Consider the following 21,712-nt stretch of genomic DNA (forward strand, 5'->3'; position numbering starts at 1 on the left):
GTCTCGCAGCGACCCCTGTAGGCGGCATAAGGGTAGCAAGGAGGCTGGAAGGTGCTAGATATTGAAGGAGGGCTAAGCAAGTCCCCAAGCTGTAGGGCCTCCCCCCCCCCCCCCCGCCCCTCCCGTCTGCCTCACCCAAGGAAATCAGAGCCTGTGAGAAGAAGGGCACTTGGGACCAGTATTATCTCTAGGGCTGTGGTGCTTTCATCAGACTGGGTAGTCTGGGCAGAGGGGAAGCCATTGGTGCAGACAGAGTGCGAGGAAGGCTTCCTGGACAAAGTGCTGTTTCAGAGGTGCCGGGAGAAATAAGAGGAGGCAAAACGCGACTGCAAACTTGGAGCCCCGCCCCCCAGAGGAATCTCTATCCTCCCCTGGAATGAATGACCCGACACAAGCTCTCCCTCACTCACACTTGTCCCCAGGATCTCAGTAGCTCCTGCCTTCCGTCCTACAGATCCTCTTCCTGAACTCCCATAGGCCAGGTCCACGACACAGAAAGGACACATTCAGGAAGGACCACTCCATCCCGAGAGTGGGCTCTGCTCCCCGGACACCATCTTGGAGGAGCCACGCAAAGCTTTTCTGTTCCTGTGATGCTCAATCTGCCCTCTCAGATGTCCTTAGAGTTCCTTACACTCCCTCCCTCCAGGCCTCTCAGGGATGCCATGACTGTCCCTTGGACAGATGCTGAGTCCTATACTGAAGAGGGAGAGACCACTGACACACTCCCCACCTTTGGGAAGCACCCAGACATTTGGGGTTGGATCTTCACACAGTTGGTCACGGACTGTGGGTGAGGACAGGGGCGGCCCACATGGGTGCAGAGTAACAGGAGCAGATGGCCTCTAGTAAGAGTCCTGAGGGGACTGGATAGGAGCGAGCGCTCAAAGTGGAGGGAAAACACGGAAGGGGGGAAGGGGCAACCTCACGGACCCACAACTGCCCGGAAGGAGCTGGGGAGACAGAGGAAGAGGCAGGACCACATGCGCCTCCACTGAACTGCATCCTGAGGGCAACAGGGAGCCCCAGAGGAATCAGCACACGGGAAGAACAGACACAAATCTGTGGTTTAGAAAGGTCTGTATGGACTGGTCAAACAGATAAGACGGAACACAAAGAGACGGGAAGAGGTTTTGTGACTTTCCTGAGGAGATGTGAAGAAATGTCACCTTATATAGAGAAGGAGCTGACCACCCAAAGAAAGATTCCATTGAGTCCAGCCTGGCAAATAAGTGAATGTATTGGGGTTACTTACAGGAGCATGGGCAACTTGTGGGGAGATGCACAGTGAAGCCCCACCCCCAGAAAACAATTAAAATCTTTTTTTTGGGGGGGGAGGGTTTCGAGACAGGGTTTCTCTGTGTAGCTTTGCGCCTTTCCTGGAACTCTCTCTGTAGCCCAGGCTGGCCTCGAACTCACAGAGATCTGCCTGGCTCTAAAAAATACTTCTTTTAAATATTTATTTCTTGTGTGTGCGTAAGTGTGTGTTTGCAAGTGTGCGTGCACCATGGCACGTATGGAAGATCAGAGACAACTTGAAGGAACTCAGTCTCGTCTTCCAACACAGTGATTCCAGGGACTGAGCTCAGGGCATCATCAAGTGCCCTTACCTGCTGAGCAATCTCACCTCACCAGCCCATAGCAGTTTTTTTTTAAAACCTATTTACTTCAGAGCTTTTTTAAAGATTTATTTTATTTTTAGTTACATGTCTCACGTGTGTTCGGGCGCCCACAGAGGCCAACGGCATCAGCCCCCACCCACCCCTGGGGCTGAAATTAACAAGTGGTTGTAAGCTGCCCAACATGGGTGCTGAGAACCAAATCCCTCATAGCAGAGCCGTCTCTCTAGTCCTTCTTTTTCTTTCTGTTATTTTGTCTTTGTTCCTCCACTCAGACCTGAGGCTCGAACCCAAGGTCTTGTGCTTGCTAGGCAAGCGCTCTACCACCGAGCTAAATCCTCAACCCCCAGCCCTTCTTGTATGCAGCTGGGCCAGGAGGGCATGGGATTGGAATCTCGGGGAGGAGTGAATGTGGGTATTGTGACCTTTCCTCCCTCTCTCCAAGAGGGAATATTCACAGCCCCGTTACCAGAGACCTAGCCGCCAGCAGTACAGACTTTTGATGTTATTTTAATTTTTGTTTCGTTTTTTGACATGAGATCTCACTCTGTAGCTAGGCTAGCCTGGAACTCACCATGTCCTGGGCTGCCCTCGAACTCTTGGGCGATCTTCTTCTTTGGCCTGCCCTAGAGCGGAGGTTGCAGGCGTGAGCCACCACACTGGGCTTCCTCCTTCAAAGGTCTGCTTGTTTTGTTGTTATGACTGCTGTCAAGATGTGTGCTGCTTCGTGTTGGCAAGGATCCTTCCAAGGCTAATGAAGCAGCTACACTACAGAGGACCAGCCCAGAGGCTGCTGGGGTTGCTAGGGTGACACACGGCATGCGCTGGACTAGGGATGGTTTGGATGCAACAAATAATGTGGAAGTATTGCAGGTCCAAAGAAGAACTCTAAGGGCATAGCCCTGCTGTCACACAACTTAAAAGTCATAGGGGATATTCCCATTAAACAAAGAACAAAGCGAGTAACTAATACACACACACACACACACACACACACACACAAACACATATGTGTATATAGTGTGTGTATATAGTATATATACATATATATATATGTAACATGTATGTGTGTGTGTGTGTGTGTGTGTGTGTGTGTAGTGAAAAATATTCTGAAGGGAAATAGGGGGTGCAATCAGAGGTGGACATGGAAATAAAAAGATGATTGTCAGGCGAAAGGAGGGTAGTTTCTATACTGAGAACCAACTGCCCCTTACCCCCCAGAAGACTGCCCTGGCTTTGAGATTTATGGATCAGCAGTAGAGGACAGGCTGGACACTGGCCCCACTCATTCCCAGCCCTGTGCACGTGTGCAGCAAATGGTCCGCACAACTCTTCCCAGTGGCTGGTGTGTGGACGCCCTAGATGAGACAAAAGCAATCTCCATGGAGGACTTTAGACCCTAGTTTGCCTCTGAGTGGGTTGTGTTGCCATTACAGAGGAAATCCCAGGAGCAGGGGTAGGCACGGGGTCACAGTTAGGACATGCATCTCTAGTTGCAAATGACAGAAATGTCATTTAGACTAGTTTCAACTGTACATAGGCTATTAGTATCACAGTATCCACAAACTGAGCCTAGAGTCCCTTTGTTTTTCCATGCTCCTCCTTTTTATGGCAATGGGTTATATACTCTCCTTGTCTGTTCTGGTTTTGTCTAGAAGCTTGAGAGTTGCCGTAAATCTCAAACTCTAGCTAGAGACTGTCTACCTGGACCAGCACATGTCCTGAGGCAGGATTTGAACCCAGCCGAAGGGCTCCAGAGACTGTGCTCTTCTTGTCCTGTGCTATGACCTGCAGAGGAAGTCAGAAGAGAGCCGAGAAGAGGGCAGAAGCTGGATCAGACCCTGGAGAATGGAAATCGGGTCCCCTGCTGTTTATCCCTTGCCTAGGTCATGTCAGGAGCGCCTACTGCCTACCCTATTTTCAGTGCAGGTGGAAAACCCCTTGCTTCTGGGGCCATGTTCACATGGCTGCATCTAAAGAATCCCCACAGTCATGCTCTCCAGCATGTGTGCATACACCTACAGGTATGTGCTCACATGATAGCTGTCTCAGTTACTTTACATGGCTGTGAAGAAACATCTCACCAAGGCAGCTTACAGAAGGAAGAGTTTACTGGGGGCTCACAGTTCCGAGGGTTAGAGTCCATGACCACCATGGTGGGGAGCATAGTGGCAGGCTGGCAGGCAAGGTACACCAACTGAGAGCTTAAATCCTTATCCACAAGTGTGAGGCAGAGGAGAGAGCAGGGTGGGGAGGGAGGGAGAGTGAGCGAGCTGGGAATGGCATGGGCTTTGGAAACCTTAAGGCTCATCCCAGCAACACACCTCCTCCAAATAAGGCCACACCTCCTAATCCTTCCTAAATAGTTGCACTGACTGGGGATCAAGTATTCAAATAAATGGGCTTACTCAAATGAATTCTCTTTCCACCACCACAATAGCATACAGACACTTAAAATGCACACCCAGCTAATGTTGACATTCAGAAAGATGAGTCAAGCGAGATTAAGGCTTCAGGTCTCCTCCCATGCATGAGCCTCTTCCAAGGCCTTGGGAAGAAGCCTAAATAGTCTAGGTTGTTTCTTAATTTTCAGAATAAATTACATTAAGCAATCTGTTATGATCATTGTATCTTTCTGTTCTGGCTTATTCCTATGTTTGGTGACATTTATGGGCATTAAAGTCCTACCTAAATAAATAAATCTCACTTTTATTTTTTATGAGTTGGGTGGAATTATTTTAAATAAATGGAATATAAAACAGAAGCAACAATATTGAATGGTGAAAGAAATTAAAATCATTCTGACGTTATGAAGATGACTGTATTTAAAATATATGTTTAGAGCTTTGTAGTTTGAATATAGGCTCGTGTGTCTGGACACTGGTGGCCAAGTTTGGAAAGTTTGTGAAACCTTTAGAAGGGGGAGCCTGGCTGGAGGAAGTATGTCACTGGTGGCAGGGTGGGGGTGGGGCGCTTGTACCTGTTGGTTTTTCGGCTGACCTCTTCACTTCCTGTTCACTTCCTGCTTCCTGACTGGATGCATTATGGCCAGCCTCTTGCCTCTGTTGCCATGCCTTCCCTGCTGTGATGGACTGCATCCCTCAAACTGCAACCCAGAAAAAACCCTCCCTCCCTCCAAGTGGCTCTTGTCAGGTGTTCAGTCACAGCAGTGAGAAAAGTCAGGAATGCAAACAAAGAAAGGCTCAGGGCTGCGAGTACACACACACACACACACACACACACACACACACACACACACACACACCCCGTGTGCAACTCTCACCTGAACACGGCTCCGGGCTTGACACCCAGCACAGAAAGAAAGAAGTGTGAGGTGCAGAAGAGAAAAACGTTCCAATGGAGTTGTGTTAAAGACTCTTGAGCTGGTTGTTAATCCAGTCAAGGAAGAAAAGCAAATGATATGAACATATTAGGAAAATATGTTTCCGGATCTGACATAAATTGCTGACATCCACAAGACAACATAAATTTCATAAGCTGCCACTATAGCAAGCCTCAACAGCATCAACAAATTTTTTATGAGAATTATCGGTCAGGCAATATTTTAAATTATCACCATGTGAGAAAATTCAAAATTCTTTGAATCCCCACAGTCCATGGAGGAAAGAGACTTGAGGTTTCTCCAAATGTTATACCAATCCTGAAAACATCCTTGATGTTTCCAGTAAAGCCGTGAGCATGAAAGAAGCATCCTAAAATTATCAATGGCGCAAAACAAGATCAACCGGGTTGAATGATCGCCGTACTCTCTGTAAGGAAAACAATGGAACAGAAACATTGTCAATGAAATTTCTCAAGGATTGAAAGATTATGCAGCTTGATACAGGCAGAAAGGGGCAGCAAGACTAAAAGGAGGAAGAGAACTAAGGCAACAGAAGAGGAACTGGCAGAGGATAATGGGGTAGTGATTTTTGGTGATTTTGTTTCTGTTTTCTTGTCTAAGACACATTTGAGCACCCTGCATACGAGTCATTACTACCTTAAAATTTTACATTTGAAGGCTTAGTGAAGTGTTTGCCTCTTCCTGAGGACCTGAGTTCCATCCCTAGCATCCACACAAAAGCCAGGCACAGAGATGTGTATTGTAACCCCAGCTGATGTGGGAGCAGAGACAGGAAGGTCCCTGAGGCTCACTGGTCAGTTAACTTAGCCTGATTAGCAACACCAGGATCAGGGAGAGAGCCTGATGCAAATAATAAGGTGTGGGGTGTGTGCATGCATATGGAGCCAGAAGTCAATGCCCAGCATCTTCCTCAGTGACCCCTTCCCCACTTTTTATGAGAGAGTCGATGATTTTAAAAGGTATATTGGGACCTGTAAGATGGCTCAGTGGTTTAAGGTGATTTCCACCATGTCTGACAACCTCAGTTTGATCCCTAGAACCCACATGGCAGAAGGAGAGAGCTGACTCCCACATGCTGTCCTCTAAACTTCACATGTGTGCCATGGCACGCATGCATGCACACACGCACGCGCACACACACACACACACACACACACACACACTACCTAAATGAATAAATTTAATGAATATTTTGAGAAAGGTATATCCATGTTCTGAAGTTTAACTTAAGCATTTCAGAAAAATAAAAATATAATGAATGAGAATTTTTACAGATGAACAACCAGAGACCGTGCAGCTGAGCTTTTTCTCAACAGTGACTATTTCTAGCCCACTGGTCACTTTTCTTCACTGTCCCCCATTGTTTTATTAAGATATAACTCATGAGGCTGGTTCAGCAGTTGAGAACACTGGCCGTTCTTACAGAAGACTCGTTAGGTTCCCAGCACCCACGTTATAACTTACAACCATCCTTAACTCCAGGAGAGCTCTAACACCCTCTTCTGGCCTCTACAGGTACTGCACACATGTGGCGTTCATACATACATACACACATACATACAGGAAAATGTCCATATATATCCAATAAAATAAATAAATATTAAAGTGTTTTTTAAGATAAAATTCACATGATCTAAAATCCACCTCTTAAATTTCTTCTAGGTGTGGTTGTTCTCAAGAGGATGAAGCAGGAGGATTACCACAAGACTGAAGCCAGCCTGGGCTACAGCATGACATCCTGTCTCAAAAAACTAGTGAATAAATAAGTAAAAACAATAATAAAGTTCATATTTCAGTGGCTTGTGCCACAACCATTACCACTATGTAATTCTAGAATGTTCTATTCTCCAAAGAACCATGTGACCATACCCTCCCTTCTCCAGCCTTGGACAACACTGACCTATCCCTATGGATTTGTCTGTTTGGGGACATTTTATATGAACAGAATCACACCGTGTGTGGCCCTGTGTGTGCTTCTCTCACTCAGCAGGTTTCTAAGGTTTGTCCACATCGTACATGTTATAGGACAATACTACTCTGTATGAATAGAATTCTGTCATATGGAAATATCACATTTTATCTATTCATCAGTTGATGGACATGGGGCTACCTCCATTTCCAGCTGTTGTGCACTACTGTGAAGCTCACAGGCTTTGTACATAAACGTATAGTTCCAATTCTCTTAGATATATATCTGTGGCTAATCTTACCAGCTTCAGGGATTTTGAACCATGGAAGAGGAAAACCCCTGGACATGTCTGTGAGAGTGTTTCCAAGAGAGTGTCTCCAGGAAGGTTCAGTTGAAGTGGGAAGACCACCTTGAATGTGGGTGTCACTATCCCAACGCCAGGGGTCCCAGGACAAGCAGAAAACATTAGAGGCTCTCTCTGCTTCTGCCTCCCCCACCCTGAATGCAGAGGCAATATAACCAGACTCCTCAAGCTCCTGCCCTGCAACTGTGAGCCCAAACAAACTGTTAAGTCAGTTTTGTCAGGCATTTTAATAAACATGAAAAATAATTACTACAACACCTCAAGCTGAAATTCTTCAACTTTTCCACGTCACTAGCATTATTATTGTCTGTTTTGTTGTAACTGTCCTGGAGGACACAGAGTGGCACTAAATCTGGTTTTTAACTAGTGGTGTTAACTAGGATGGCTTTGCAAATAACTTGCCCATTTTAAATTGGGTTGTCTTTATCGAGTTAGGAGAATTCTTTCTACATTTTAGACACTAGACCCTCATCAGCTACATGGCCTGCAGATATGTCTCATTCTGTTGTCTTTTCATTTTCTTGCTAGTGTCCTTTGAAGCACAAATTTCTTTTTTTCAATGAAACTCAACCTTTGCTTCTGTTTTCATACCATACCAAGAAAATATTTCCTACCTCCAGTTTGGGAGCCATATCGTTTCAGGTCTTACATTTTGAAGCTGAGGCACTCTTTTTTGTGTGGTAATAACAAATCAAGTATTCCTTTATTGAAATATCTGCATGTTGACTTCAGGATTAGTTTTCAGAGCAAAAGCTTATATTTCATTTTAAAGTCCAGTAGGGAAAAAAATCTAACTGAAGTGAATTGGGAGTAGACTGTTATAAGTCATGAATACTAATGTTTATTATGACATTTGTGCCTGATAACATTCTGAATGAAATATACACGAGGTGGCATCCCATAGGTAACAGAAAAGATAAAAGTCAATCTATAATTTAAAAATCTGGAGAAGATGTACGAGGTACGTTCTCATTCTAGTGACCTCTTGTTCTAAAAACATTTTCTGAATGAAGACCCCACAAGTAGAAGCAAAATCACTTTCCGCATTGCCATCACACTGGAGAACGATGACTTGGACCGTTAATTAGCGATCTTTTTTACACTCTGGGTCTAAGGAGGTATTTATGTGAACCTCAAGGGAAAGCAATTCTCTTATGGATGGCCAGGAGCTTGCTGGACAAAGCAGAGTTTCCTGTAGGAACGTCCCTTTGGAGGATGGTGGAAAACCAAGTGTGTAACGACCTTCACCAGGGTCTAGAGCAGAGTCCAGACCAAGAGGTGAGAAGTGGGTGCTGTTATGTTTCCACACTGCAGTGGAGCGAACAGCCAGCAACACACACTCTTCAGAAGCATCTGAGGGAGAACCTTGGTCAACAGGAGCGGGACAGTGCAGGCCAGCCTGGGCGGCCAGTAACAGTAGTGCTCATGACCTGAGCCCCATTTTAGCATCTGAGCCACACTTAGTTAATTTTTTTAGTAGCCTGTTTGGGACAGGGATCCTCATTTGCTTTGCTGTGCATGGATTTTCAGTCGCTCCAGCTTCATTTCGTGAAAAGACTGTCTCTCTGCTAAGCTGCCCCGACACTCTCGCCCATAACCCCATGGGTTTACTTCTGGACTCCCAGTTCCACTCATTGAGCTATGTGATCTGTCCTCTTGTACTAACTGAGAATCGTCCCTGCAATTGCCAATAGAGGTGACCACTTTTTGTCGGAATTTGAATGCTTCTGAGCAAACAGAACTGATGGAAGTATTGCTGGACAATTAGAGAGTATACGGCTTTTAGACCCATCAAGATGGCTCAGCAGGTAAGAGCACTCACTGCCAAGCCCGAGGACTTTGAATTTAACCCCCAGGAGTCACATGATACATCTGTCTGATCTCCATGTACATGCCATGATCTCTCCTCTGTCTGTCTCTCTGTCTCTGTCTCTCTCTTCCTCTCTCTCTCTCTCTCTCTCTCTCTCTCTCTCTCTCTCTCTCTCTCTCTCTCTCTCTCTCTTCCTTCCTCTCTCCTCTGTGTGTGTATGATGAAGTTTTTTTTTAAGAAATAAAGCTTTGCTCTGGATTTATAAATGTTATGTATATTTAACATGTCTATCATTTAATATCTATCAGCTTTCAAAAATTTAAATGCCATCGTGACTTATTTTCTATGTAAATAAGTAATTCCTTTAATCTCCAATTTTCTATTCTTTTTGCCATTTTTAAAAGTGTAACCTTTGCCAGGCGGTGGTGGTGCATGCCTTTTATCCCAGCACTCGGGAGGCAGAGGCAGGCAGATTTTTGTGAGTTCGAGGCCAGCCTGGTCTACGGAGTGAGATCCAGGAAAGGTGCAAAGCTGCACAGAGAAACCCTGTCTCGAAAAACCAAAAAAAAAAAAAAAAAAAGTGTAACCTTTGAAATGCCTTGGCTTCATGCCCACCCAGCATCTCCTGGACCCGCCCCTCCTGGCTGATAGACACCTGGGAACCCACGAGTGCACCCCAAGGCACCCGAAAGGAGGACCTCAGATGCACTGCAAAGTGAGGGGAGCTCTGTAGGATTGGGAAAACTCCAGCTACTTCTGCAAAGAAAAACCAGGGGTCCCCACCCCTTGCTGCTGGGAGTATGCTTTCAACAGTGCTCACAGCCACCACCCCACTGTCCAATGCTCTCCTGTCCAACCTCATGTGCCTTTGTAGGGAGCAGAGGAAATCCCCTGTGAAGTCTGGAGTGAATGTGTACTGTTGGTATGGGTGCAGCCATGACAGAAACCAAGACATTGGACCATGGGGAGCTTGCAAAGCCATTTCCCCATAAGTGTCAGGCTCAAGAGTGATGGCAAATCTTTCCTCCGGAGTCAGAGTGTGAGCAAGAGGCCAGTGTGTGCGAAAGTTAGCGGTGCACTCGCCTAGCGAGGCCTTCTAAAAGGACTAGCTAGTCCCCTCCCCCTTGTGCTGTACCTGATCACCAGGCTGAGGTTCCGGGCTGCCAGTGGTAGCAGGAACCCTCCATCCAAGTGCACCACCCATATGGACCCCAGATTTCCTGTACATGTGTCTGCATGTCTGTCCTTTCTTCATGTCCTTGCTGCCCCAGTTAGGGTTCCAGCAAATTGCCTTCATCATCCCAGCTCCCTGTCTCATTCTTAGAGCCAGCAGGAAAGGTGGTGGTGGTGGTGGTGGTGGTGGTGGTGGTGGTGGTGGTGGTGGTGGTGGTGAACTCCTCGTCCTCCCAAGGCCAAACCCAAGGATAGCTGATGTCCTGTCCCCAGCCACACTGACGCTCTACAGCTGTGAATCGGCAGGAATCTAGGGAAGGAGATGGGGCAGGGTTAATCCTGAGAGAAGAGGCAAACAGGGAGAAGCACAGGACACTAACTCATTAAAACCCACAAACAGCAGCAGACCTCTCACATAGACAAGGAAGCAGAAGCCCAGAGAAGAGAGCTGACTGCTTTACGCAGCTAGTGAGCAGCAGAAATAGTGTTTACAACCAAACCTGACTAGAAATTTTTAGACACCCCCTCCCCCCAGGGACAGCTTGTGGAGACTCTAGACCAGGGTTCCGACCTGTGGCCCATGGGTCACGGGATAACTGTGAATGAGGCCCAACACAAAAGTCATAAATTTACTTAAAATACTGTGGGCTTTGTTTTTAGATTTTTTTTTGGGGGGGGGGTAATTTGGTGGCATGGTTCTGGAATAGGAATGTCACATAAAATAAAAATATATATGCTCTTGTAACCCATAGGCTATAATTAGACACCTTCCCATTTAATGTGTAGCCCAAGATAATTCTTCATCCAGTGTGGTCCAGAAAAGCCAAGGGATTGATGGACATCCATGCTAGATGTTTCTGATGCTCATGGCTGAGAAAGTAGCTTCTAACGACATCTAGTGGATAGAAAGAACCTGTTAATTTCCCTACTATACAGAGCATAGCACCCCAGATTCTCTGGAGCAGGGTGCAGAGTGTCTTCAGTGCAAATGCTAAGAGGCCCTGGTCTACACACACACACACACACACACACACACACACACACACACACACACACACACACTGCCCTGAGTGTTCTTTACGTCAGCCTTTTTCTGGACTTCTCTGGAGTCTCTGCCTCGCTGCATGCAGCTGAGCCCAGCACTGGGGTCACCATCCAAACTATAGACAGGTGGCCAAGGTCACCAATTGCCCAAGATGGTGCCTCTGGATTTGCTCTCCCTTGCCCAATAGAGGAGGTCTGACTTGGAAAGAGGACACCTGCCAGCTCCTTGGCCCATTCCGTCAGGGCAGCCAGAAGAGATTCAGTATAGCCAGTTTAGGGTAGATTCCGGGCCCAGCCACAAGATGGCAGCCCAACCCACCAGGAACACAGGCTCCTGACCTGGGAGAGCTGCACAAACCCTGTGCCAATCTGGACAAAGGCCTGAGGGGCTGGACTTGGGCCAGTTCCTGAGCCCAGCAGGACTAGACCTAAGGCCTACAAGTGCCAGGTGTGACAACATAGGTAGAACTTGGCTTCAGGTATCCTCTCATATATTTTTTTTTTTTTAAATTCCCTCACCCAGCTCAGTTCATCCTTTGAGTCCAGCTATTCCCACAGTGGTCTTCCTGCATCCCAGGACTCCTTCCTCTCCAGCTATTCTCATATAGTTCTAAGCCACTGAAGCACAGGGAAGCTGAGTAGCTTGCCCAAGGTCACAGTTAGTCAATGGTGGGTCACTAGAGACCAGAAGCTAGGCAGTCTGTTCTGGTTCATGCTCAGAAAGAACCCTGAGACGGGACAGACCATCCCCAACCAGACACAGCTACTAAAGACACTTTCGTACAGGACTGTAGACCTTCCCTTGTGAAGGGGCAGGCGGCCATGCTGTGGACAGCTGAAAGGTGGGAGGGGAAGGTTCTAGTATTTCGGAGGAAGAAGCTGGCTTGGTCAGCAGTTCCTCCCTCCCATGCAACCTTGTTTTTCTGTTCCTTGTTTTATTTTTTCCCCCACGTTTTCATCTTGTTTTTTCTGGACTTTCTGCGAACGTCAGCCTTCCCTGGGTGTGAAGGGGAGGTGAGAGAAGAGACTTTTATGTCCTTCTTAGGATACAGAAGCGGGAGCACCCCTTGAAGCCCAGGAGTGGGGGTGTCACCAGGGTTCAGAGTGAGAATCTTAAAGGGGGGCACTTCGGGGAGTATTCCCCATCTGAATCCAGTCTGCTTACCCCTCGGAGTGTGCTAGATCCCCTTTCCCATGCCCTCTCCCTCCAACCCGGCACAATCCTGTTTTTCTGGAACATCCTCCAAAATTAAGAGTCCTCACTACCCAACTTTCCCCTACCAGGAGTTTTTTTCTCTGTCCCTCCGAGACCCAATCCTTTCTCTGCCTGCTTCTCCCCAGATCACACTGTGGCTCCCATTAGTACTCACCATGGAGTGGGGTCTGATTGGAACTCAGTACCTACCCCTCAGAGACCCCGGTAAGTCCCCATCCAGGACTCAGCCTCAGTCAGGGAGCCTCTGAAGCTGGAGCTCTAGGGTCCCAAGGCCATTCCTAGCATTTCCTAAATCACCTAGACTTCAGTGAGGGGCTTCTGTGTTTAGGGCTATGCGGAAAGAAGCCAAGGCGAGCCCCAGAGGCGCTGGCACTCCTTTCATAGAAGTGAGATGAGCTAGAGAGACATTTGGAGAGCTCTGATCCTGTGTGGCTTTGCAGACAGGGAAGAGGTGGGCAGCCTGAGCCCCTGTGGCTAGCTCCTCAGGTTTCCTGAGGAAGAGGCCCTGGATTTCTATCTGGGAGGGAGAGAAAGTCTAAGGAAGCCTCTTTCTTGGGGTTCATCTTGATTGTTCACAGCTGGGTCTGTATGTGTCCTTGTCTCCACATGCCTCTGGTTTTTTTCAAATCTCACTTCTGGGGTCTCTGTGTCTTTGTCTATCCATTAGTCCTAGGGTTGGGCAGAGCATCCTGAGAGCCTGTGTCCCCGGGATCTGAATTGGCCAGAGTGAGAAGGACACTAAGAACCACTCTTTATCCTGCCTCTCTCTGAGACCAAGAGAAATGGCTGAAGGAACACTGGGATTAGCCTCCAGAGGGAAGTCTCCTCAGACCCTCCCCTCTTCGTCCACACATCTCTGCCCCTTTCTGAGAACTCTGCCTCTGACTCCACCTCTGATACCTTGTCCCCACTCTCTCCCCTCTCCACCTCTCCACACTTTCCCCCGTGACATGCAGACCTTGTATTAAGGCTGGAATTCCCATGATCAGGTGAGGAGAGACGTCTGGGGCACAGCTTTGCCCCCAGGCTCATAACAATGCCTGTGGGTCAGTATAGACAGACAGCTGTCTGTACAGTTAGCAAGTGCCACAAGTGAATAAGAGCCTCTCACGTCTTAATTAAATCCCCTTTGCCAGGGCAGCCTGTGTTTGATTGCAATGGACGGCAATCGATGAGCATCTTTCACAGACCAGCAGCCTCTGGAGCTGGGCCTGACCTGCCAGTCCCTCTCAATTCCACCTGCCCACTTCTCCCCAAAAGCTGGGAGCCCCAGGAGGTCAAGAGCTAGATCTGATTTGCCCCTTGCGACTTTATAGAGAATCTGGAGCAAGTAAGGAATGAATGATAATGATTGCTGATTAAATAAACTGATGGGTGGCTAGCACAGGCCTGGAGGACTTTGAGGTGAGAAATACAATCTCTGTCCCCGGCATCAACTTCGAATCTGTAGGAACCACAGCCCCTAGACACACTGGCTCACTACCCAGGGCGGCTGAAGCTATGGGGGAGGGGGGCTTTCGGCCTTCAAGGCGCCAAGCGGTCTTTGCACTTCTCATAAGGTAATTCGGGTTATGGGTAAACTGAGATCTGTGTGTCATTCTTGTGACTAGTGACTTAGTCCTGGAGTTAGGAAGGGTCCAGAGCCTGAAAGGGTCCAAAGGGATTAAGAGGCGCTCAGGATTAATCATTAATTGAGAGTTGAGACAGGGGGGATGGTGAGAAAGGTGCTATTTTGCAGTCCCTGTAAGAGGTTATCTCTGGAAGGATCATGGGGCTTTCAGGTTTCCTGGGAAGGGTCGGTATTAAGGGATTCCTTGAGAGGTCAGTACTAGTCCTGGTCAAGAAATGGCTTGCCTGCGCAGAGGATCGGATGTCTCCTGGGTTAGAGGAAGAGGAGCTGGCCGACGCCCTTCTCACCTCTGTGTGACCCAGGGGCGCGGGCCCAGACGTCGCTGGGAGCCTCCGCCCAACTAGTGGAGCTCCCCGAGGGCGGAGCGTCGGCGGGTCCCCACTGAGCGAGAGGCAAGGAAGGGCGGGCGCCCCCAGTGCCGGGGTTGAGGGAGGCCGGGTTCGGCGCGGGCCTAGGAGGGGGGCGCAGAACCAGGGCTTTTTAGGACCCAGCGCGGCGCCTCCCTCCGGGGGCGAGTGCGGCTGCGCGCGCCGTGTGCCCGTGTCCGGAGAGCCGCGGGCTGGACGCGGACCGCGCGAACGAGCGAGCGAGCGAGCGAGCAGGCAGCGGAGCAGCAGCCCGGAGGCAGCAGCGGCGCGGCGGCGGCGGTGGCGGCAGTGGCCGCTCCGCGCCTCGCCTCCCTGGCCTCGCCAGCCTCGCTGCGCCGCGCCCGGACCTACCACCCCCGCCTCCCGGGCCCGACCTCGGCAGCGCCCCTCGCCTCGGCTGCCAGCGCCACCCGCCCTCCCGGATCAGGGAGCGGAGCGCGGGGCGCAGAGACACCGGAGCCAGTGTCCGCCGGCCCCGCCAAGCAAACCGGGCCGGGAGAACCTTCGCTCGGCCCAGCGCGGCTCAACAGCCGTCCGGGAGCTGTCCCTTCAGCACCGCCGCGGAAGCCCGAGTCCCAGCGCAGCCCCTCGGAACCCCTGACCCAGGGCGAGCGCCCCAGGCGCTGCGCTCAGCGGCCGCCCGGCGGGGCAGCACCCAGGTGCCCCAGCCCAGGGGACCCGCCATCTCCTCCGGGAGGCGGGGAGAAGGAACGAGGAGGGCGGGCGGGCAGCTTCACCCGCCACCGAGGGGAATAGACAGCCAGGCAAGGAGAGCCGAAGGGGACCGGCCGCACAGGGAGGAGAGCAGCCTGCATCCGTGCCCACCGCACCGGGAGCGCGCTGCGGCGACCACCGCAGAGCCGAGCGCGGATTTCCCGCCCCCCCACCTTCCCCTGCTGGGGTTGGTCTATTGGTCCGGCCCCCCGGAACGGAGCAGCTGACCTTCCCCTAAAAAGCTTTGTGTCGGTTTCTCCATTTTCCCGCTGAGATGGTACCCGGAGCCCGGCCCCCCCACCCTCTCTCCCCTCCTCCCGGGGCTCGCCGCTGAGCGCCGCCCCACTCCCTCCCTCCCTCCCTCTTTCCCTCCTTCCTCTCCTCCTCTGCCTCCTCCGCAGCCAGGCCAGCTCCCTCTCACATTAGGTGCCTTAGAGACCCTTGGGAGCCCGCGCACACACCCCTGCACCCGTACCTGACTGACAGCTCCCCCTGAGGGAGCTTGGGTCGCTCGTTGGGGTGGGTGTCCAGAGCCGCGCTCCTCTGTGCCCCCCGACGGCCGGGGGGAGGGGGGAAGAGGCCCCGCGCCCCCCTCCCCGTCGCCAACTCCCCCTGGCGGCAGCTCCCATGGGTGTCGCTGGGCCGCGCCATGCCTAAGGGGGCGCCGCGATGGGCCAAGGGGACGAAAGCGAGCGCATCGTGATCAACGTGGGCGGCACGCGCCACCAGACGTACCGCTCGACGCTGCGCACGCTGCCCGGCACGCGGCTTGCCTGGCTGGCGGAGCCGGACGCCCACAGCCACTTCGACTATGACCCGCGCGCCGACGAATTCTTTTTCGACCGCCACCCGGGCGTCTTCGCTCACATCCTGAACTATTACCGCACCGGCAAGCTACACTGCCCGGCCGACGTGTGCGGTCCGCTCTACGAGGAGGAGCTGGCCTTCTGGGGCATCGACGAGACGGACGTGGAGCCCTGCTGCTGGATGACGTACCGCCAGCACCGCGACGCCGAGGAGGCACTGGACAGCTTTGGTGGCGCGCCCCTGGACAACAGCGCGGACGACGCGGATGCCGACGGCCCTGGCGACTCAGGGGACGGCGAGGACGAGCTGGAGATGACCAAGAGACTGGCACTCAGTGACTCCCCAGATGGCCGGCCTGGCGGCTTCTGGCGCCGCTGGCAGCCGCGCATCTGGGCGCTGTTCGAGGACCCCTACTCATCCCGCTATGCGCGGGTAAGTGACAGCTTATCCATCAGAAGGACCTGACCCGGAAAGGCAGCCTTTGCCGCTTCCCGCGGGCAGGGTGCAATGGACAGTGAGTTCCCAGAGAGTTCTGAACTGAAGGGGGTGTGTACGTGTAAGTGTGTAAGAGAGAACTTGGGTCTGTATTGCTGGTTGTATGAGAGCATATGAATGGGTGTTTGTGTGTGTGTGTGTGTGAGTAGACTGCCATGCATATTTATGTAAGCATACTGGTGTGTATTCGGATGGGTAAAGTATGTGGGAACAAGTGAGCATATGTGTATGTTCGAATGTACATGACACCCCACACTCCTGTTAGTGCCCAGCCATGCCTTTAGCAGATGTTCACTGTGAAGGTGTGAATTGCCCTTTGGTTTGGGGAAGGAGGGGGACTCCTTCCTTCTTCCCAGGTCAGGGAGTCTCTGGAGTAGAAAGGGTGCCTTAGCCTGCTGGGAAGCTAGAGAGACAGCCACTCCCCTCTCCAGGGACCTTCCTTAAGCCTTCTGAGGAGGTGGTCTTGGGAATGCTCATGCATATTAATAGCTTGATGATTGAGGTGGCTCTGGGCTGGGGGTGGGGCTCAGAGAATGGTGTCCTCTGTGACATCTGCCCTCCTGGGTCTGAGAAGAGTCCAGAGGAAGAGCTTAAGAAGGCCTTAAGCTCCTGCTTCCTCTAGCCCCTGGGAAGAGTCTGGCAGACAGGAAAACCTTAAGGGGAAGTGTGTGGAGTGGGCGTGTCTTCCTCAGCCACACCCCTTTAGAAACAGCAAATTGTTACTAGAGAGAAAGGACACCCTGTTGCTGACCTTGGCCCTTCAGATGGCCTCCATGGATTAGTTTCCTACGTAAAATGGCAAGAATGGTGGACCTCAGGGACCATTTGATGGACCATCTCCCCAAGAGAGACACCTACCCTGGAAGACAAACTGTGGGCCTTTCAGAGCTCTGTTCTCTGGCCTAAAGAGTACCAAGGATGAGAGAGAGAGAGAGAGAGAGAGAGAGAGAGAGAGAGAGAGAGAGAGAGAGAGAGAGAGAGAGAGAGAGAGAGAGAGAGAGTTGGGAATTTGAAACAGCCCCTCCCCCACCTATAAGCCACTTCTGCCCCTCCCGGGCAGGCTACCTTTAACTGCTCCAGGTCCCTTCTCTTTGGCTGACCCAGAGGCTGAGCTGGAGCTGGGGTAGGGGGACATGAGGAGGAGCTGGAATCCACAGAAGATCAGTAGACAGATGCGAGCTGGGGGAGGGGTCTGAGGTGCCCGAGGACAGGGAAGGGCTGTATCAGCAGACACCTGACAGATCTGATGCTAAGATAAAACAGAAAGGCACGTGGGCTGGAGACAGCAGCTCAGAAACTCACACCTCGAATCCTAGAACAGGTGCTGGGGGTAGGGATGCAGAGAGAGAGAGAGAGCACGTGGCCTCCCATGTTGCCACTCAGGATTTTGGCCAAGGTCAACCTGGAAGTACGAGGCCAAGGAAAATCTGAATCAAAATCTCCTGGACCTTATTCTCTCCTGAGATGGCCATTGGCTCCCTGCCTTTGTTCAGGGTGGCCTGGGACCCTGCAGAGGAGGCCTCTCTTCTCCACCCCCCCCCCTTGATGACAGAGGCCACTACAGCTAGAGGATTATGTAACTGGAGGCTATGCTGAGCTGTGGGGAGGGGCTGGGACGCGGGGCTGAGAGAGTGAACCAGTGTGGGCTGGGAGAGAGATGCCTGGCAGGCCCAGCCCAGGCCTGGGTGAGAGCAACCCTTCCACTTCCATTTGACCTTGGCCCCTGGAAGGGAGGCCAAGAAGGCCCAACTTCTTTAGGGTAGTTACAGAGGGCCGAGCCCCTCCACTCGCCACCTTGGACTCTGCCCTGATCAGTGTACCCATGTTGCAGGGCAGGTGAGGGTCAGCAGGGTCACTTGCTCTCTCTACCCACTCGGAGGCTGTGGGGTTGCTTCACTCAGTGGAGACAAACACAGCACCTACGTACAGGTTGTGTCAGCGTAAGAACACAAGGCCGAGAAGTCGAGAAACTCTCCCACGGGTGTCCACTCAAGAGCAGACGCAGGGAAAGCTGCACAGTCAGAGGTGGTAGGTGGGGAGCTGGGGTACAGGTGGGTGTCAGTGGGTGCCCCACTCAGGACAGCTGTGCTACTTTCTTCCTCTGGTAGCCTCAGGGAGAGGTTGTAGGCCTTTTCATTTGCATCGGCACCACATGAGAACACTGAGACCACAGAGGGAGGGAGCACTTACTGCGGCGGAGCTGGGATTAGAACCAGGCTCCTGCCGCCCGCTGCCCGCCTGGCCAGCCTGACTGCATTGCGCTGCCTCTCTGCAGCCCTGCGCAGAGACCAGCCTGCTGCCTGCCTCCTCCCCCCTTCCATCTTCGCTCTGATGCTGCCTGCCCTGCTGCTACCTTTGTTTTCTCCGCCCCTCACAGCCTGGGAAAGCCTCAGATTGGTGGGTCTGGGTTTAGCATCCAATTTTTTTTTCCTCTAGATTCTAGACCTGAATCTCACGTGTGATATAGTCTGTGTGTGTGAAATAAAAACTAGAAAAGCTTGTGCGTGAGCTTCTGTGTGGGTGTGTGAGAGACTCCTCGCGTGTAAGAATAAAAATATGGTGGTAGGTGAGTGTGACTCTGAGGGCACACATGTGTGTTCCTGTGTGTTCAAGTGTGTGTGTGTGTGTGTGTGTGTGTGTGTGTGTGTTGAGACTGTGAATATAAGAGAGATCCTTGTGTCAAAGAAATGGGATGTAAGATTGTTGATAGATGGTGTGTGTGTGTGTATGTGTAAGAGAGAGAGACTCTATGAGAGAATGTGTGTAATAAGAAAAAAAGAAATGTTGTAAGAGAAATGTTGCATGTGAGACTCCAGGTCAGTGTATCTCAGAGATGTATGGGCAGGTGTGGAAGTGCACGTGTGAAGCTGTGTGTATGTGTAAGCCTATGTGTGCGACACGACCTGTGCATATTCTGTGTGACAGAGTGTGTGTGTGTGGCTGTGTGTTAAGAGACTGTGAGGCCCCATGTGTGACAATATGTGTTTTGTATGAGAGGGATCTTAGATGTGTGTCATTATTGCCATTAGTGCCTGTGTGTGAGAGACATTGTGTGGCCAGGGTGTACCTGGAAGAAGGTGATAATCTGTAGGTTCCCTGCCCGCTGGCTCCATCTCCTGGGACTCCTGGGCTGTCTGACTGAAGAATATCCTTGCATGCCATACCTCAGAAGATATATGTCCCATCCAGGCCAGTTGTGGATGTATGGGCCAGCAGTGAGGTCGCTTTCCCTTAAGGAGCTATCAGGACATCGGCTGTGGAGGATGGGGACTCCTTGGTTGGGATAGGATGTCCCATTGGAGCTATAAGGGGCAGCAGTGCTGGCCAGAACAGCTAGCCCCCTATCCTTCCAGAATGGGGGTTGGGGAATGAGGTGAGCTGGGGCAAGCTGAGCCCCACTTGAGATCTGGATTGTGGGGTGTTGCAGCCTCAGACACATGAAAGGTGTGAGTGGTGGTGTAACTATGTGGATGAGGGGATGAGGGCGTCCTGGATAAGATGCCTCCTGAAGTCACACTGGGCAGGCACTGAGGGCTGAGCAGCCATTGGCACGCAGAGGAAGTGCAGTTCTTGTGTGAAAAGTTGCAGAGGTGTGAGAGCAGGTGTGTGAGACCAGCTGGCTTGAGCCTGCCCTCCCCACCTCCTTGAGAGTCAGCGGAGGTCAGGAGGTCAGAGGCCTCGGGTCTTTGTCTGTGACTTACAAGTTGCCAGGAGCATTGTTCACTGTCATATCAAGGCCAACGATGGTCTGTAGGCTGCGGGCCAAGGAGTGTCCCTAACATATGCATGTGTGTGAGTGTGGTGACATCAGTCCCCACTTGACCTGATGAATACCAACGATCTCAAAGCTAGGGAAGCCCCACCTCTGTGCACTCCACTGTCCATCTGACTCCTGTCCCTCTCTGCCTCTCTGCCCTGTCCCTTAGTCCTTGGGAATTAATGTAGTCCTAACTCTTCTTAGCTCTCTGGGGAGGGAGTCACCCAGTGATTAGAGTGAAGAGGCCAGCCAAAGACAACACTGGGAGCCCAGGCTGTGGCCTGAGGTAAAGATGGAACTATTAACAGGGACTTCTTAGGAAGCTCGCTCCTCCCCAGGACAGGGCATACTTGGACACGTGGTGGCGTGACACCGGTGGCAGCAGCATGGCCATCCAGCCACTGTGCTTTACCAGGAGTCCTTTATTTTTATCCTTATTGTACCTTCAAGCCCCCAAGGCCTTTCAGTAAAGAAAACCACAGACTAGGTATCTGGTAAGTTGGAGTCCTTCAGCCCCATCACTGATGAAGAGAGTTGCTTGAGGACCGACCATAGAGGTTCACATGGAGCATCTCCCAGGTGACCATGGATGGCCACAGGCACACAGGAAACAGTCAGGAACTTCGGCTGCTGTTGTGGCTTGTCTTAGCATTTTGCTGGTGTTTCTGCTGTGGCTCTGCCCTGTTGTCTCACCTCACAACCATCTCCGCACTTCATCTTTTCTGCTACTGTGTCTACCACTGTACTTCAGACCACCATGGTTCCCTCAGGCCCACCTCTCCAGCAGCTTTGCGAATTTTTCCCGACTCTAGTCCCCGGTCCTTCCAGTCCATTTTTCCATTTGGCAAACACAAAGGCCCTTTGAACTGAAAAACTGGCCAGGTCATCAAAGCCTGCAGGACTTCCCAGGTTCATCCTGGGGCCTCTTGGGTCCAGCCTGACTCTCCGATGTGCTCTTGCCTGGATTTAGTCACCGATCACTGAAGGATCGTCTGACCTGGCTTTAGTTGCTTACAGTTGAAAGTGTCCCATTTCCCCGGAGGACTCTTTCTTCCTAGTTCTCTCCCTCCTTTACTCTTCACACTCACCTAAAAAGCAGTTCCTTAGCCGTATCCTTCCTGGCCCCGATAGACTGGACCGGGGTTCAGTCCCAGGGCCCCTCCCTTCGGAACAATAATCTGGCTGGTGGTTAGATGTTCATGAGAAGCCTTGCTCAGTTCAGGTTTGTCTCCTCCAGGTTCTAAGCTTCCTCTACACTCAATATAGTAGGAGCTGTTGTGACAGGGGAGGTTGAGATCCAGAGAGGAGTGATTTCTCAAGGTCACAGGTGGACAGGTTGGGAGTCTTCATCCCCAACTCCAAGCTCAGCAGGCACTTGGGAGTCCCAACTTGGAGAAGGTTTGGAGTCTGCCACCCTGGGGGGAAGCTTCAGTGCTCTGGAG

General features: G+C 51.2%; 1 protein-coding gene across 1 annotated transcript in view; it reads left to right on the forward strand.

The window, feature by feature from the left end:
- Nucleotides 1-15,647: 15,647 nt before the first annotated feature.
- Nucleotides 15,648-21,712, forward strand: part of Kcnc1 (potassium voltage-gated channel subfamily C member 1) — a 40,529-nt gene continuing 34,464 nt past the window's right edge. Inside the window, exon 1 of the mRNA XM_059274435.1 lies at nucleotides 15,648-16,450. Within this exon, the coding sequence (XP_059130418.1) occupies nucleotides 15,881-16,450 (570 nt within the window). The 5' untranslated portion in view covers nucleotides 15,648-15,880. The remainder of the gene's footprint in view (nucleotides 16,451-21,712) is intronic.

The sequence above is a fragment of the Peromyscus eremicus genome, chromosome 1 (assembly GCF_949786415.1).
Source record: "Peromyscus eremicus chromosome 1, PerEre_H2_v1, whole genome shotgun sequence".
NCBI lineage: Eukaryota > Metazoa > Chordata > Mammalia > Rodentia > Cricetidae > Peromyscus > Peromyscus eremicus.